The 17144-nt window shown below is 57.3% G+C and overlaps 4 protein-coding genes across 7 annotated transcripts in view; all 4 read right to left on the bottom strand.

Moving 5' to 3' along the window:
- The window catches only part of LOC125701052 (protein MANBAL-like), a 19933-nt gene extending 18132 nt beyond the window's left edge, over positions 1-1801 (bottom strand). Inside the window, exon 1 of the mRNA XM_048962506.1 lies at positions 1757-1801. The gene's annotated coding sequence lies outside the window, so the exon portion shown is untranslated. The remainder of the gene's footprint in view (positions 1-1756) is intronic.
- Positions 1-17144, bottom strand: part of LOC125701044 (uncharacterized) — a 22825-nt gene extending 5681 nt beyond the window's left edge. For 2 of the 4 annotated variants that reach the window (XM_048962495.1, XM_048962494.1), the window contains exon 1: positions 13759-17144. In XM_048962495.1, the coding sequence (XP_048818452.1) occupies positions 14091-17144 (3054 nt within the window). In that variant the 3' untranslated portion in view covers positions 13759-14090. Of the gene's footprint in view, positions 1-5150; positions 5261-10587; positions 10686-13758 lie in introns of those variants that run through there. The other 2 variants (XM_048962493.1, XM_048962492.1) reach the window with 2 other exon arrangements.
- LOC125701048 (protein MANBAL-like) lies at positions 3565-4993 on the bottom strand. The gene is made up of 2 exons (XM_048962501.1): positions 4539-4993; positions 3565-4070 (listed from the first exon to the last, which is right to left on the bottom strand). The coding sequence occupies exons 1-2, from the start codon at positions 4686-4688 to the stop codon at positions 3963-3965; spliced, it is 258 nt and encodes an 85-aa protein (XP_048818458.1). The 5' UTR covers positions 4689-4993; the 3' UTR covers positions 3565-3962.
- On the bottom strand, positions 8986-10441 carry LOC125701049 (protein MANBAL-like). Its single transcript, XM_048962502.1, has 2 exons — positions 9964-10441; positions 8986-9495 (listed from the first exon to the last, which is right to left on the bottom strand). Exons 1-2 carry the CDS (start codon positions 10111-10113, stop codon positions 9388-9390), a joined length of 258 nt encoding a protein of 85 aa, XP_048818459.1. The 5' UTR covers positions 10114-10441; the 3' UTR covers positions 8986-9387.

Raw genomic sequence — 17144 nt, 5'->3', positions numbered from 1 at the left:
TGTCAAGTATGAACAGGAACCTATGCCTAACACTAAAAGACTACAAGTAACCTATGCCTAACTCTAACTCAAGAACAGGAACCTATGCCTAACACTAAAAGACTAAAAGTAACCTACGCCTAACTCTAAAATACGAACAATAACCTACTCCTAACACTAACACTAAACGCTAAAATCAACAACAACAACTAAACAATAACTGCCGCAGCATTTAAATGGGAAGAGGAGAACTTGGCTCCCCAGGAGGCTCGGAGGAGGAGCTGATGGAAACTCATGCCACCCAGCTAATGCTGGGGGCGGGGGCCGCGCAGCGGGTAGGGAGCCGAGCGCCTGGACCAGCGACGGTGGAGCTGGGACATCGCCAATGCGGGGCCTGGCACGGTGGTGTGGTGCCAGGCCAGCTGTGCCGCAGGCGGATCCACCTCCATGGGCTCATCTGCAGGTGGATCCACCTCCATGGGCTCATCCGGAGGTGGATCCACCTCCATGGGCTCCACGGAGGTGGTCACCGCGCTGGCCCAGGCGCGATGGAAACGCACTCTCTGCCCCCTCCTCCGCTTGATCTTAAGGGCGGCCCCCCTCCTCCTCTTTGCCTCTGGGAAGCCAAGCTCCCTCTTCCCATTTAAAATAGGGCAAGCATCGCCCCTCGCTCGCTTCACTCCAGCCATGGCTGTCATGAGCTCTCAGAGCGAGTGCGTTGGCCGGGGCAGCGGTGACCAAGGTGACGGCTGTGATGCGGCGAAGGTTCTAAAATGGCAGCCGCACTGCTGGCAATGGCGTTCCACATAGCATGAGGAGGGGGCTGCAGGACAGGGCACCGGACGGCAGCTAGAAGGCACTCCCTGTGCCCAGCGGGCAGCCCTTCTCTCCGGAAAGAAAGAGGCCACAGAGGAGACGGCCCCGAGAAAAGGGCCCTCGGCCTCCTTCATCCTCTCCCTGCTTCCCCACGGGAATCTGTTGGGGCTGGCACACGCAGCACACGGTGCCATGTTCAGGGGCCTCCCGAGCCCAGCGCCAACAACAGCAGGCTCCAAAGCGCACCTGACTACGCCTGCCTCCTGGCACACACAAGCTCCGCTTTCCACCTTAGCATCCAGCGCCTCTTCTTGCGCCTCACGGCTGGGGATTCAACCATTCCCTACAATCAATACCGCCAGCTGCATTTTCATTACAATCACTCTGACTCCATTCCAAACCCGCGCACAATGCTGGCACACGCACACAGGGCCACCCTGGCTCACCGATGCTTTGCGGGGACCCGCACAACAGCATGAGCAAGGCAGGCAGAAACGTGCCGTGCTCCTGACTGATGGCAATCTGAAAATCTCCCTCTCCCTCCCCCCCACTCTACTAAGGCAGCACTTCTCCCAAGCGACAAACACAATCACACACAACTGCAGCCCTGGCTCGGCCCGACGAAGCACATCTTCACAAACCTTCTTCCAGCTCCGCACCCTCCGGCCAACACAGCGCCCACGCGCCTTGCTCCACTGCCCGCCCGGGCTTTGCTGGCGACAACTAGGCCCTACGGGGCCTCCTCCTTCACACACCCCAAACACCAACACAGCTCCGCACTCGCACGGCCTTCCCTGAGAGGAAGCTGCCCCCCGACCCCGCACCACTCGCCGGCGCCGCACGCATCGCCTCTGCGTGCCGGCAGCACCGCCAGCTCCTCCCCCGAGCGCCCCTCCATGCCCCCGCACCCAGGCCCGACCCCGCTCCCAGCACACAGCCCGCTCCTCCCGGCCCCGCTCACCGGCCCGGCGCCGCCATGCCGCGCTGCCCCGGAAGTGCTCTCCGCCGGCACGAAGCACTTCCTGCCCCGGCCCTACCAACCGCCTGCGGCGTCACGTTGCTAAAGGCGGCCTGGGGGCGGCCTGGGGGCGGCCCGGGGCCTGGAGGAGGGGGAGCGGCAGCTGGGGGGGTCCGCTGCCGGATTCCCCTCGGGTGGCGCCGGCGGCATGCAACTTGTCTTCTTCCTCTTTTCTGCCTTTTCCCTTTTCCCCCTTTGGCTTTCCTTTGCCTTTCTTTTCTTTTCCTTGCTTCTCTTTCTCTCTTCCCCTTCACATTTCCCTTCTTCTTTCATTTCTTACTCCCCTCCCCTCCCCTCCCTTCCATTTGCTTTCTGTCCACACTCAGTCTGCACACCTCCAATGGACATGCCTGGAGAAGATCACCTAAGCAGGCAATAAATGGCTTGTGCTGTGCTTCACTGCTTTGTGCTCCTGAAAGACACTGATTTGTTTTGCCCTTTCCTAAGCCCCAAGTATCAGGAGGGCCCGGCTGGCTTTGCTGCAGAGCCTTATCACCCCACAGTCTGAAGACTTGCGGGAAAAGCTCAGCAGCTCCGTAGCTGCCAAGGGAAGATTTCATGCCCTGGCCTTCATACAGCCCGGCTCTCCCCGCTCTGCTCTGCGCTCCTGCCATCCCCTGCAGCCCCTGTGCTGCGACAAACACGAGCGCGGCTCGGGCCCAACGCCCTCCCTGCTGCACGCCCTCTCACGGCCCCATGTGCTGCACCCACACCACTGCCCCAGCCCCGCAGCCCTCCTGCCCGCAGCGCAGCCCCACGCACCGGGCTCGGCCCCAGCCCCCAGCAGCTGATGGAGCTGACTCAGCCCCCGCTGCATCCACACCCAAACCTAACACGCACTACCTGCTCCTCAATACTCCGTTTCCCTCCTTTGCAGCCAGCTCCTTGGCTGCACGCAGCCCCACAGTCCGCTCTTTCCTCTCCAGCAGTGCAGCAGGCAGGCGGGCAGGCAGGCAGGCAGGCAGCAGAAGGCAGTGCCGTGTAGCACGCTGGACCCAGTGCACCGTGCAGGCTCCTTCGTGGAAGGAGGAAGACTGACGCGCCAATCCAAAATGGCAGGCAGACACTCTTGACGTGCAGCCTCTGCTCTCCTCTCCTCCCCTCTCTCGGGCTCCGGCTCAGCAAGGTGCCCTCGCAGCACCCAGACGCTCCACACGCGCCGCTGCCCATGACGCGCTCAAAGCCATTGCAGCTGAAGCAGCGCAGCACGGCTCGCTGCCCTCCCGGCTCACGCCTGAGCTCTGGGCCCGAGGCGCGCTCACCTGCAGCCCTCCCGCTGCCCTCTCCTCCTGCCCCACTCCCAGCGCTGCTCTTCACACCAGCCCACCCGCACTTGAACTCCTCGCGGCTCAACGGCAGCCTGACGTGCAGGCCACGGCTGCCCGCAGCTGCAGCTGGCCTTCCCAGGGCAAGCAGGAACAGTCAGTGCTACAGAAGGCTGGAAAAGCCACCAGGCAAGCTGGAGAGACAAGCTCAAGGGGCTGAGTGCAGGGACACCTTTCTTCCTCGCGCGCTGCTTCCTCTCCTTTTGTTTCTCTCACTCCTCTCAGAGCAAGCTGATGCTCACACTCTTCGCTGGCACTTACGCTTTGGCTGAAAGGCCACCCCTTGGGAAGACCAACATGGAAACGCGGGAAAAGCAGCTCCATCTCCAGGGAGGGACGTGAAGCCGGCCGGTTCATCGCCCTGCCACTGCCAGCCCAAGCCAGGCATGTTTTGACCAGCTACTGAAAGAGGCAGCACCAGGTTGAAAAGGTTTCTTTCCCTTTTATTTTAAACTAAGGGATTTGGGTTGCATTTTGTAGATATGTCAACAGACAATAAGATAGCCAGGATACCGCTCATGACCAACCACATGCGCTAAGTTCACCTCATCATCAACATTCTGAAACAGCTATCGAGCTGAAGGACCCTGAAGGAATGCAGCGTCCCCAGCTCTTGCCACACATGAAATCCCGCACAGGCAAAGTCCGATTTGTTGGTCACGCCTCAGAAGCCCTTCCAGCTTCCTCAGTTCCTCTCCAATGTCCATGCAAGGGAAAGCACGGCCACGCCACAAAACCAGACGTACAGTGCGCTGCCTTTGGAGCACCTCTCACGAAGCATTCCCGCTGCTCCCTTTGGCCTTTGAGGCTTAGCGCTCAAGCCCTCACCGCTTCTTTTTGCTTTCCTTCTTGGCTTTCTTGCTCAGCTGTGCAGCACTTGCCTTTGGTTTCTTCACCGTCTCCCAAGTCTTAGACTCCAAGCCGTCCGAGTCCTACAGGAATCAATTCACAAACAGTCAGGGAACTTTCTGACAATTGCCTGACAGCTCGCTTTGGGAGCTCAAGTCACCTGACTGGGCAGCTTTGGGTGCCAGCGCTGCACATTGCCTTCCTGACATCAGGGCACAACAGAAACTCCACCTCTCTCTTGTTCCCCAAAATCCCACGGAAGCTACAGTCCACAGGCCTTGCCTGCAAGGCAGTCCCTGCACAGGGGGACGCCCTGCCTGCCACTCACAGGCCACAGAAGCAGCAGCAGCACGACGATAAGATCAGCTTGCACCTCCAGGCTCCTTGCGTGCCACCAGGAACAGCACGCACGCCCAAGGAAGCGCAGAACAAACTGCCGCACTCTCAGCAATGCCACGGCGCGCTACCGTAGGCAACGGCTCCAGCTGCTTCCCTCCCAGCCCATTTCCTCAGCACTTCTATCAACCTCTATCAAACAGAGCGCTACTTACTGTCTCTGGGCACTTGGGAACTGGCAGCATTATGGCCAACACGCACACAAGCTGGAAAACGGCTCCAAAGAAGAGGCCGTAGCGCAGCACGTTCTCCATCAGCGTGGGCTCAGGGATCTCAGGGGGCGAGAAATGCAGCTCAGCGGCCATAGCGCAGACAGCCTGCTGCTCTGCTGCTCTCCAGGAGGCTGCTTTCTACAAGGGGCAAACGAGAGCCATCATTCCATTCGTGCGCTCCGACGCTGCGACTTCCTGCTAGCAAAAACTCCCAGCCTGACTCACAGACGTGCTCTCAAGATAGCCTTGGTCTTCCGACCCAACCACAAGGAGGGACGCCAAACTTGCACGGCAGCAAGAGCTGAACAGGCAAGAATCAACTTCTCCCTGAGCTTGATCACACACGCACGACCACTGTCTCAGTAACACTAACAACAATAGTATTCATACCATCACTTGCACATTTGCATCTACCTGGGTACGTACGTGTTCACGGCCTTGCTGCTGCTGTGCCGTATGGCACCAAGCACAGCAGTAAAGCACGCAGAAAGCCCATCTGCTGAGGACAGGGGGATGAGCTGGGCTCACGCCTAAGCACTGCTTACTGCAAAGGAAGGCACACCTACCTGGCAACGGCCACGCAGGATGCTCGACACACACTCACACACTGTTCTCCTGGGGCCCAACGCAACGGCGCAGCCACTCACACTCTGCTCCTCGACGGTCTGCAACACAAAAGTCACAAGCTGGAAATTCAATCCATCCAAGATGCCATCGGGCCTCCGTGCTCACGGCACTCGCACTCATGTCTTTGCATGATCAATCAGGCGTGTGCTTACCGAGTGAGCGCTGCTCACTGCCACTCGACACCAGCAATCTACCCCTAACTGTCAAGTATGAACAGGAACCTATGCCTAACACTAAAAGACTACAAGTAACCTATGCCTAACTCTAACTCAAGAACAGGAACCTATGCCTAACACTAAAAGACTAAAAGTAACCTACGCCTAACTCTAAAATACGAACAATAACCTACTCCTAACACTAACACTAAACGCTAAAATCAACAACAACAACTAAACAATAACTGCCGCAGCATTTAAATGGGAAGAGGAGAACTTGGCTCCCCAGGAGGCTCGGAGGAGGAGCTGATGGAAACTCATGCCACCCAGCTAATGCTGGGGGCGGGGGCCGCGCAGCGGGTAGGGAGCCGAGCGCCTGGACCAGCGACGGTGGAGCTGGGACATCGCCAATGCGGGGCCTGGCACGGTGGTGTGGTGCCAGGCCAGCTGTGCCGCAGGCGGATCCACCTCCATGGGCTCATCTGCAGGTGGATCCACCTCCATGGGCTCATCCGGAGGTGGATCCACCTCCATGGGCTCCACGGAGGTGGTCACCGCGCTGGCCCAGGCGCGATGGAAACGCACTCTCTGCCCCCTCCTCCGCTTGATCTTAAGGGCGGCCCCCCTCCTCCTCTTTGCCTCTGGGAAGCCAAGCTCCCTCTTCCCATTTAAAATAGGGCAAGCATCGCCCCTCGCTCGCTTCACTCCAGCCATGGCTGTCATGAGCTCTCAGAGCGAGTGCGTTGGCCGGGGCAGCGGTGACCAAGGTGACGGCTGTGATGCGGCGAAGGTTCTAAAATGGCAGCCGCACTGCTGGCAATGGCGTTCCACATAGCATGAGGAGGGGGCTGCAGGACAGGGCACCGGACGGCAGCTAGAAGGCACTCCCTGTGCCCAGCGGGCAGCCCTTCTCTCCGGAAAGCAAGAGGCCACACAGGAGCCGGCCCCGAGAAAAGGGCCCTCGGCCTCCTTCATCCTCTCCCTGCTTCCACACGGGAATCTGTTGGGGCTGGCACACGCAGCACACGGCGCCATGTTCAGGGGCCTCCCGAGCCCAGCGCCAACAACAGCAGGCTCCAAAGCGCACCTGACTACGCCTGCCTCCTGGCACACACAAGCTCCGCTTTCCACCTTAGCATCCAGCGCCTCTTCTTGCGCCTCACGGCTGGGGATTCAACCATTCCCTACAATCAATACCGCCAGCTGCATTTTCATTACAATCACTCTGACTCCATTCCACATCCACGCACAATGCTGGCACACACACACAGGGCCACCCTGGCTCACCGAAGCTTTGCGGGGACCCACACAACAGCATGAGCAAAGCAGGCAGAAACGTGCCGTGCTCCTGACTGATGGCAATCTGAAAATCTCCCTCTCCCTCCCCCCCACTCTACTAAGGCAGCACTTCTCCCAAGCGACAAACACAATCACACACAACTGCAGCCCTGGCTCGGCCCGACGAAGCACATCTTCACAAACCTTCTTCCAGCTCCGCGCCCTCCGGCCAACACAGCGCCCACGCGCCTTGCTCCACTGCCCGCCCGGGCTTTGCTGGCGACAACTAGGCCCTACGGGGCCTCCTCCTTCACACACCCCAAACACCAACACAGCTCCGCACTCGCACGGCCTTCCCTGAGAGGAAGCTGCCCCCCGACCCCGCACCACTCGCCGGCGCCGCACGCATCGCCTCTGCGTGCCGGCAGCACCGCCAGCTCCTCCCCCGAGCGCCCCTCCATGCCCCCGCACCCAGGCCCGACCCCGCTCCCAGCACACAGCCCGCTCCTCCCGGCCCCGCTCACCGGCCCGGCGCCGCCATGCCGCGCTGCCCCGGAAGTGCTCTCCGCCGGCACGAAGCACTTCCTGCCCCGGCCCTACCAACCGCCTGCGGCGTCACGTTGCTAAAGGCGGCCTGGGGGCGGCCTGGGGGCGGCCCGGGGCCTGGAGGAGGGGGAGCGGCAGCTGGGGGGGTCCGCTGCCGGATTCCCCTCGGGTGGCGCCGGCGGCATGCAACTTGTCTTCTTCCTCTTTTCTGCCTTTTCCCTTTTCCCCCTTTGGCTTTCCTTTGCCTTTCTTTTCTTTTCCTTGCTTCTCTTTCTCTCTTCCCCTTCACATTTCCCTTTTTCTTTCATTTCTTACTCCCCTCCTCTCCCCTCCCCTCTGTTTGCTTTCTGTCTACACTCAGTCTGCACACCTCCAATGGACATGCCTGGAGAAGATCACCTAAGCAGGCAATAAATGGCTTGTGCTGTGCTTCACTGCTTTGTGCTCCTGAAAGACACTGATTTGTTTTGCCCTTTCCTAAGCCCCAGGTATCAGGAGGGCCCGGCTGGCTTTGCTGCGGAGCCTTATCACCCCACAGTCTGAAGACTTGCGGGAAAAGCTCAGCAGCTCCGTAGCTGCCAAGGGAAGATTTCATGCCCTGGCCTTCATACAGCCCGGCTCTCCCCGCTCTGCTCTGCGCTCCTGCCATCCCCTGCAGCCCCTGTGCTGCGACAAACACGAGCGCGGCTCGGGCCCAACGCCCTCCCTGCTGCACGCCCTCTCACGGCCCCATGTGCTGCACCCACACCACTGCCCCAGCCCCGCAGCCCTCCTGCCCGCAGCGCAGCCCCACGCACCGGCCTCGGCCCCAGCCCCCAGCAGCTGATGGAGCTGACTCAGCCCCCGCTGCATCCACACCCAAACCTAACACGCACTAACCGCTCCTCAATACTCCGTTTCCCTCCTTTGCAGCCAGCTCCTTGGCTGCACGCAGCCCCACAGTCCGCTCTTTCCTCTCCAGCAGTGCAGCAGGCAGGCGGGCAGGCAGGCAGGCAGGCAGCAGAAGGCAGTGCCGTGTAGCACGCTGGACCCAGTGCACCGTGCAGGCTCCTTCGTGGAAGGAGGAAGACGCCGACGCGCCAATCCAAAATGGCAGGCAGACACTCTTGACGTGCAGCCTCTGCTCTCCTCTCCTCCCCTCTCTCGGGCTCCGGCTCAGCAAGGTGCCCTCGCAGCACCCAGACGCTCCACACGCGCCGCTGCCCATGACGCGCTCAAAGCCATTGCAGCTGAAGCAGCGCAGCATGGCTCGCTGCCCACCCGGCTCACGCCTGAGCTCTGGGCCCGAGGCGCGCTCACCTGCAGCCCTCCCGCTGCCCTCTCCTCCTGCCCCACTCCCAGCGCTGCTCTTCACACCAGCCCACCCGCACTTGAACTCCTCGCGGCTCAACGGCAGCCTGACGTGCAGGCCACGGCTGCCCGCAGCTGCAGCTGGCCTTCCCAGGGCAAGCAGGAACAGTCAGTGCTACAGAAGGCTGGAAAAGCCACCAGGCAAGCTGGAGAGACAAGCTCAAGGGGCTGAGTGCAGGGACACCTTTCTTCCTCGCGCGCTGCTTCCTCTCCTTTTGTTTCTCTCACTCCTCACAGAGCAAGCTGATGCTCACACTCTTCGCTGGCACTTACGCTTTGGCTGAAAGGCCACCCCTTGGGAAGACCAACATGGAAACGCGGGAAAAGCAGCTCCATCTCCAGGGAGGGACGTGAAGCCGGCCGGTTCATCGCCCTGCCACTGCCAGCCCAAGCCAGGCATGTTTTGACCAGCTACTGAAAGAGGCAGCACCAGGTTGAAAAGGTTTCTTTCCCTTTTATTTTAAACTAAGGGATTTGGGTTGCATTTTGTAGATATGTCAACAGACAATAAGATAGCCAGGATACCGCTCATGACCAACGACATGCGGTAAGTTCACCTCATCATCAACATTCTGAAACAGCTATCGAGCTGAAGGACCCTGAAAGAATGCAGCGTCCCCAGCTCTTGCCACACATGAAATCCCGCACAGGCAAAGTCCGATTTGTTGGTCACGCATCAGAAGCCCTTCCAGCTTCCTCAGTTCCTCTCCAATGTCCATGCAAGGGAAAGCACGGCCACGCCACAAAACCAGACGTACAGTGCGCTGCCTTTGGAGCACCTCTCACGAAGCATTCCCGCTGCTCCCTTTGGCCTTTGAGGCTTAGCGCTCAAGCCCTCACCGTTTCTTTTTGCTTTCCTTCTTGGCTTTCTTGCTCAGCTGTGCAGCACTTGCCTTTGGTTTCTTCACCGTCTCCCAAGTCTTAGACTCCAAGCCGTCCGAGTCCTACAGGAATCAATTCACAAACAGTCAGGGAACTTTCTGACAATTGCCTGACAGCTCGCTTTGGGAGCTCAAGTCACCTGACTGGGCAGCTTTGGGTGCCAGCGCTGCACATTGCCTTCCTGACATCAGGGCACAACAGAAACTCCACCTCTCTCTTGTTCCCCAAAATCCCACGGAAGCTACAGTCTACAGGCCTTGCCTGCAAGGCAGTCCCTGCACAGGGGGACGCCCTGCCTGCCACTCACAGCCCACAGAAGCAGCAGCAGCACGACGATAAGATCAGCTTGCACCTCCAGGCTCCTTGCGTGCCACCAGGAACAGCACGCACGCCCAAGGAAGCACAGAACAAACTGCCGCACTCTCAGCAATGCCGCGGCGCGCTACCGTAGGCAACGGCTCCAGCTGCTTCCCTCCCAGCCCATTTCCTCAGCATTTCTATCAACCTCTATCAAACAGAGCGCTACTTACTGTCTCTGGGCACTTGGGAACTGGCAGCATTATGGCCAACACGCACACAAGCTGGAAAACGGCTCCAAAGAAGAGGCCGTAGCGCAGCACGTTCTCCATCAGCGTGGGCTCAGGGATCTCAGGGGGCGAGAAATGCAGCTCAGCGGCCATAGCGCAGACAGCCTGCTGCTCTGCTGCTCTCCAGGAGGCTGCTTTCTACAAGGGGCAAACGAGAGCCATCATTCCATTCGTGCGCTCCAACGGTGCGACTTCCTGCTAGCAAAAACTCCCAGCCTGACTCACAGACGTGCTCTCAAGATAGCCTTGGTCTTCCGACCCAACCACAAGGAGGGACGCCAAACTTGCACGTCAGCAAGAGCTGAACAGGCAAGAATCAACTTCTCCCTGAGCTTGATCACACACGCACGACCACTGTCTCAGTACCACTAACAACAATAGTATTCATACCATCACTTGCACATTTGCATCTACCTGGCTACGTACGTGTTCACGGCCTTGCTGCTGCTGTGCCGTACGGCACCAAGCACAGCAGTAAAGCACGCAGAAAGCCCATCTGCTGAGGACAGGGGGATGAGCTGGGCTCACGCCTAAGCACTGCTTACTGCAAAGGAAGGCACACCTACCTGGCAACGGCCACGCAGGATGCTCGACACACACTCACACACTGTTCTCCTGGGGCCCAACGCAACGGCGCAGCCACTCACACTCTGCTCCTCGACGGTCTGCAACACAAAAGTCACAAGCTGGAAATTCAATCCATCCAAGATGCCATCGGGCCTCCGTGCTCACGGCACTCGCACTCATGTCTTTGCATGATCAATCAGGCGTGTGCTTACCGAGTGAGCGCTGCTCACTGCCACTCGACACCAGCAATCTACCCCTAACTGTCAAGTATGAACAGGAACCTATGCCTAACACTAAAAGACTACAAGTAACCTATGCCTAACTCTAACTCAAGAACAGGAACCTATGCCTAACACTAAAAGACTAAAAGTAACCTACGCCTAACTCTAAAATACGAACAATAACCTACTCCTAACACTAACACTAAACGCTAAAATCAACAACAACAACTAAACAATAACTGCCGCAGCATTTAAATGGGAAGAGGAGAACTTGGCTCCCCAGGAGGCTCGGAGGAGGAGCTGATGGAAACTCATGCCACCCAGCTAATGCTGGGGGCGGGGGCCGCGCAGCGGGTAGGGAGCCGAGCGCCTGGACCAGCGACGGTGGAGCTGGGACATCGCCAATGCGGGGCCTGGCACGGTGGTGTGGTGCCAGGCCAGCTGTGCCGCAGGCGGATCCACCTCCATGGGCTCATCTGCAGGTGGATCCACCTCCATGGGCTCATCCGGAGGTGGATCCACCTCCATGGGCTCCACGGAGGTGGTCACCGCGCTGGCCCAGGCGCGATGGAAACGCACTCTCTGCCCCCTCCTCCGCTTGATCTTAAGGGCGGCCCCCCTCCTCCTCTTTGCCTCTGGGAAGCCAAGCTCCCTCTTCCCATTTAAAATAGGGCAAGCATCGCCCCTCGCTCGCTTCACTCCAGCCATGGCTGTCATGAGCTCTCAGAGCGAGTGCGTTGGCCGGGGCAGCGGTGACCAAGGTGACGGCTGTGATGCGGCGAAGGTTCTAAAATGGCAGCCGCACTGCTGGCAATGGCGTTCCACATAGCATGAGGAGGGGGCTGCAGGACAGGGCACCGGACGGCAGCTAGAAGGCACTCCCTGTGCCCAGCGGGCAGCCCTTCTCTCCGGAAAGCAAGAGGCCACACAGGAGCCGGCCCCGAGAAAAGGGCCCTCGGCCTCCTTCATCCTCTCCCTGCTTCCACACGGGAATCTGTTGGGGCTGGCACACGCAGCACACGGCGCCATGTTCAGGGGCCTCCCGAGCCCAGCGCCAACAACAGCAGGCTCCAAAGCGCACCTGACTACGCCTGCCTCCTGGCACACACAAGCTCCGCTTTCCACCTTAGCATCCAGCGCCTCTTCTTGCGCCTCACGGCTGGGGATTCAACCATTCCCTACAATCAATACCGCCAGCTGCATTTTCATTACAATCACTCTGACTCCATTCCACATCCGCGCACAATGCTGGCACACACACACAGGGCCACCCTGGCTCACCGAAGCTTTGCGGGGACCCACACAACAGCATGAGCAAAGCAGGCAGAAACGTGCCGTGCTCCTGACTGATGGCAATCTGAAAATCTCCCTCTCCCTCCCCCCCACTCTACTAAGGCAGCACTTCTCCCAAGCGACAAACACAATCACACACAACTGCAGCCCTGGCTCGTCCCGACGAAGCACATCTTCACAAACCTTCTTCCAGCTCCGCGCCCTCCGGCCAACACAGCGCCCACGCGCCTTGCTCCACTGCCCGCCCGGGCTTTGCTGGCGACAACTAGGCCCTACGGGGCCTCCTCCTTCACACACCCCAAACACCAACACAGCTCCGCACTCGCACGGCCTTCCTTGAGAGGAAGCTGCCCCCCGACCCCGCACCACTCGCCGGCGCCGCACGCATCGCCTCTGCGTGCCGGCAGCACCGCCAGCTCCTCCCCCGAGCGCCCCTCCATGCCCCCGCACCCAGGCCCGACCCCGCTCCCAGCACACAGCCCGCTCCTCCCGGCCCCGCTCACCGGCCCGGCGCCGCCATGCCGCGCTGCCCCGGAAGTGCTCTCCGCCGGCACGAAGCACTTCCTGCCCCGGCCCTACCAACCGCCTGCGGCGTCACGTTGCTAAAGGCGGCCTGGGGGCGGCCTGGGGGCGGCCCGGGGCCTGGAGGAGGGGGAGCGGCAGCTGGGGGGGTCCGCTGCCGGATTCCCCTCGGGTGGCGCCGGCGGCATGCAACTTGTCTTCTTCCTCTTTTCTGCCTTTTCCCTTTTCCCCCTTTGGCTTTCCTTTGCCTTTCTTTTCTTTTCCTTGCTTCTCTTTCTCTCTTCCCCTTCACATTTCCCTTTTTCTTTCATTTCTTACTCCCCTCCTCTCCCCTCCCTTCCGTTTGCTTTCTGTCCACACTCAGTCTGCACACCTCCAATGGACATGCCTGGAGAAGATCACCTAAGCAGGCAATAAATGGCTTGTGCTGTGCTTCACTGCTTTGTGCTCCTGAAAGACACTGATTTGTTTTGCCCTTTCCTAAGCCCCAGGTATCAGGAGGGCCCGGCTGGCTTTGCTGCGGAGCCTTATCACCCCACAGTCTGAAGACTTGCGGGAAAAGCTCAGCAGCTCCGTAGCTGCCAAGGGAAGATTTCATGCCCTGGCCTTCATACAGCCCGGCTCTCCCCGCTCTGCTCTGCGCTCCTGCCATCCCCTGCAGCCCCTGTGCTGCGACAAACACGAGCGCGGCTCGGGCCCAACGCCCTCCCTGCTGCACGCCCTCTCACGGCCCCATGTGCTGCACCCACACCACTGCCCCAGCCCCGCAGCCCTCCTGCCCGCAGCGCAGCCCCACACACCGGCCTCGGCCCCAGCCCCCAGCAGCTGATGGAGCTGACTCAGCCCCCGCTGCATCCACACCCAAACCTAACACGCACTGTCACGGATTTGACCAGATCAATCTATGTCCGTGACAGGGGGAACAGGCCTCTGCCCTCCCCCCCCCCCCCACCCCAGTCCCACAAAAATGGGAAGGAAGGAAGGGAGGAAAAGAACAGCGGCAACAATCTATGGAGGAAAACTTATTTTACTATAATATTGGAATACAAGATAACACAATTGATACAATTTAATTGCAATTGAGATTAATAAATCAGACAAGATGAGAGAGAGAGTTCCCGGGACCGATTCAAACCTGAAAAGCTTGGAACGGCTAGGAAAGCACCCTCCAGCACCCACTGCAAGGCAGCAAGAGAGCGCCCCCCCCACCCGGAAGAGCCAGATCCCGTGACTGCTGTAATGTACAGGGATAGGTAGCTGGGATTGGGGCAGTGACACTTTAATGCCCCGTACACTACATGATGTTTTGATGTGGAATACTGAAACCCAAAAACAAAAAAAACATAGAACCATGACATTCCACCCCTTATTCTACATCGTTACATCATGCTTAAAATATATATACATATATACAAACAAACAAAAAATGATTAAAATGCACACATGGCTATATACATATACATAGAATTAGTAACTGCACTCCCCCGGCATCAAGTTTCCTTGTGGTACACACTGGACATCCCCATTCTTCTGCATTACCCACCAAGTGGATCCTGGTCCCTGGGCAAAAATTGTACCACGGAGAGGTTTGCCCTTTCCAGAAGCTGGAAGAACCCAAACTGCCTTTCCTAACATGTTCTTTACATGTACAACAGGGACTTTATCTCCCTCTACGGTATGTAGGGAACTGGATTGGTTAGGACCATCACGATTAATAGATCCTCTGGTATTGACCAACCAGGTGGCTTCTGCCAAATGCTTCTCCCAGTGCTTAAATGTTCCGCCACCCAGTGCTTTTAGCATCGTTTTTAACAATCCATTGTATCGTTCAATTTTACCAGAGGCTGGAGCATGATAGGGAATATGGTAAATCCACTCAATGCCATGATCTTTGGCCCAAGTATTTACAAGAGAATTTTTGAAATGAGTCCCATTATCTGACTCAATCCTTTCTGGGGTGCCATGTCGCCACAGGACTTGTTTCTCGAGACCCAGTATGGTGTTTCGGGCAGTAGCATGGGGTACTGCATATGTTTCAAGCCACCCAGTGGTTGCCTCCACCATAGTAAGCACATAATGCTTACCATTGCGAGATCGTGGCAAGGTGATATAATCAATCTGCCAGGCCTCCCCATATTTGTACTTTTGCCATCGCCCTTCTTCCCACAGAGGTTTCATCCTCTTGGCTTGTTTGATGATGGCACATGTTTCACAGTTATGAATAACCTGTGCAATGGCATCCATAGTTAAGTCCACCCCTCGGTCTCTAGCCCATTTGTATGTTGCATCTCTCCCTTGATGACCTGAGGTCTCATGGGCCCACCGAGCCAGAAATAATTCACCCTTGTTCTGCCAGTCTAAGTCTATTTGAGCCACCTCAATTCTGGCAGCTCGATCTACCTGATGGTTATTTTGCTGTTCTTCAGTAGCCCGACTCTTGGGCACATGAGCATCTACATGGCGCACCTTTACAATCATATTCTTTATTCGGGCAGCAATGTCTTTCCACAGTTCAGCAGCCCAAATAGGTTTACCCCTTCTTTGCCAGTTATTTTGCTCCCACTGCTGTAACCACCCCCATAAGGCATTTGCTACCATCCATGAGTCAGTGTAAAGATAGAGCATTGGCCACCTCTCCCGTTCAGCGACATCTAAGGCCAGTTGGACAGCCTTTACCTCTGCAAATTGGCTCGATTCTCCTTTCCCTTCGGTGGCCTCTGCAACTTGTCGTATGGGGCTCCACACAGCAGATTTCCATCTGCGATGCTTTCCCACAATACGACACGATCCATCTGTGAACAGGGCATATTTCTTTTCATTCTCCGGTAGTTCATTGTATGGTGGGGCCTCTTTAGCACGTGATACTTCTTCTGCTGGTGGTGTTCCAAACTTTTTACCTTCAGGCCAGTCCATGATGATCTCTAGGATTCCTGGACGGCTGAGGTTCCCCATCCGTGCTCGTTGTGTAATCAGTGCAATCCACTTACTCCAAGTGGCATCAGTAGCATGATGGGTGGAGGGAACCTTTCCTTTAAACATCCAGTTCAGCACTGGCAGTCGAGGTGCCAGAAGGAGCTGTGTTTCAGTACCGACTACTTCAGAAGCAGCCCGAACCCCTTCATAAGCAGCTAAGATCTCCTTCTCAGTTGGAGTGTAGTGCTCTTCAGACCCTCTGTATGCCCGACTCCAGAATCCCAGGGGTCGGCCTCGTGTCTCTCCTGAGGCTCTTTGCCACAAACTCCAAGTGGGACCGTTCTCTCCAGCAGCAGTATAGAGGATGTTCTTTATACCCTGTCCCATCCGTACTGGCCCTAGGGCCACGGCACGGGCTATCTCCTGTTTAATCTGTTCAAAAGCCTGCTGCTGCTCAGGACCCCATGTAAACTCATTTCTCATTCGCGTCACATAATAAAGGGGGCTTACAATGAGGCTGTAGTTTGGAACATGCATTCTCCAAAAGCCCACTGCACCCAGAAAAGATTGTGTCTCTCTTTTGCTAGTGGGTGGAGACATAGCAGTGATTTTGTCGATCACGTCTGTCGGGATGTGACGACGGCCATCTTGCCACTTTATACCTAGGAATTGAATCTCCTGGGCAGGTCCTTTCACTTTGCTTCGCTTAATAGCAAAACCAGCACTCAGAAGAATTTGGATCGTTCTCTCTCCTTTTGTGAAGACTTCTTCTGCTGTATCGCCCCACACAATGATGTCATCAATGTACTGCAGGTGCTCAGGAGCGCTGCCCTGTTCCAATACAGTTTGAATCAACCCATGGCAAATGGTCGGGCTGTGTTTCCACCCCTGGGGCAAACGGTTCCAGGTATACTGAATGCCCCTCCATGTGAAAGCAAACTGTGGCTTACATTCTTTGGCCAAAGGGATGGAAAAGAAGGCATTAGCAATGTCAATGGTGGCATACCATTTGGCCGCTTTTGACTCCAGTTCGTATTGAAGTTCTAACATGTCCGGCACAGCAGCACTCAGTGGGGGTGTGACTTCATTCAGGCCACGGTAGTCCACCGTCAGCCTCCATTCTCCACTGGCTTTACGCACTGGCCATATGGGGCTGTTAAAAGGCGAGTGAGTTTTGCTGATCACTCCCTGGCTCTCTAGTTGACGAATTAACTTCTGAATGGGGAGCAAAGAATCCCTGTTGGTGCGGTACTGACGCCTGTGCACCATTTTTGTAGCAATCGGTACATGTTGCTCTTTTACTCGCAGCAGCCCCACAACAGATGGATCTTCTGACAGGCCAGGCAAAACAGACAGCTGCTTAATGTTGTCTGTGTCCACAGCAGCTATTCCAAAGGCCCATCGATACCCCTTAGGATCCTTGAAATGCCCCCTTCTGAGATAATCAATACCTAGTATACATGGAGCCCCTGGGCCCGTCACAATAGGATGTTTTTGCCAGTCCTTACCAGTGAGGCTTATCTCAGCCTCCAACACAGTCAATTCTTGAGAGCCCCCGGTCACTCCAGAAATATGGATTGATTCTGTCCCTTCATGACTCGAGGGCAT

Source organism: Lagopus muta, chromosome 16, assembly GCF_023343835.1.
Source record: "Lagopus muta isolate bLagMut1 chromosome 16, bLagMut1 primary, whole genome shotgun sequence".
Classification (NCBI taxonomy): domain Eukaryota; kingdom Metazoa; phylum Chordata; class Aves; order Galliformes; family Phasianidae; genus Lagopus; species Lagopus muta.
Note: the sequence above shows the minus strand (reverse complement) of the source record. Positions and strands in the feature narration are given on the sequence as shown.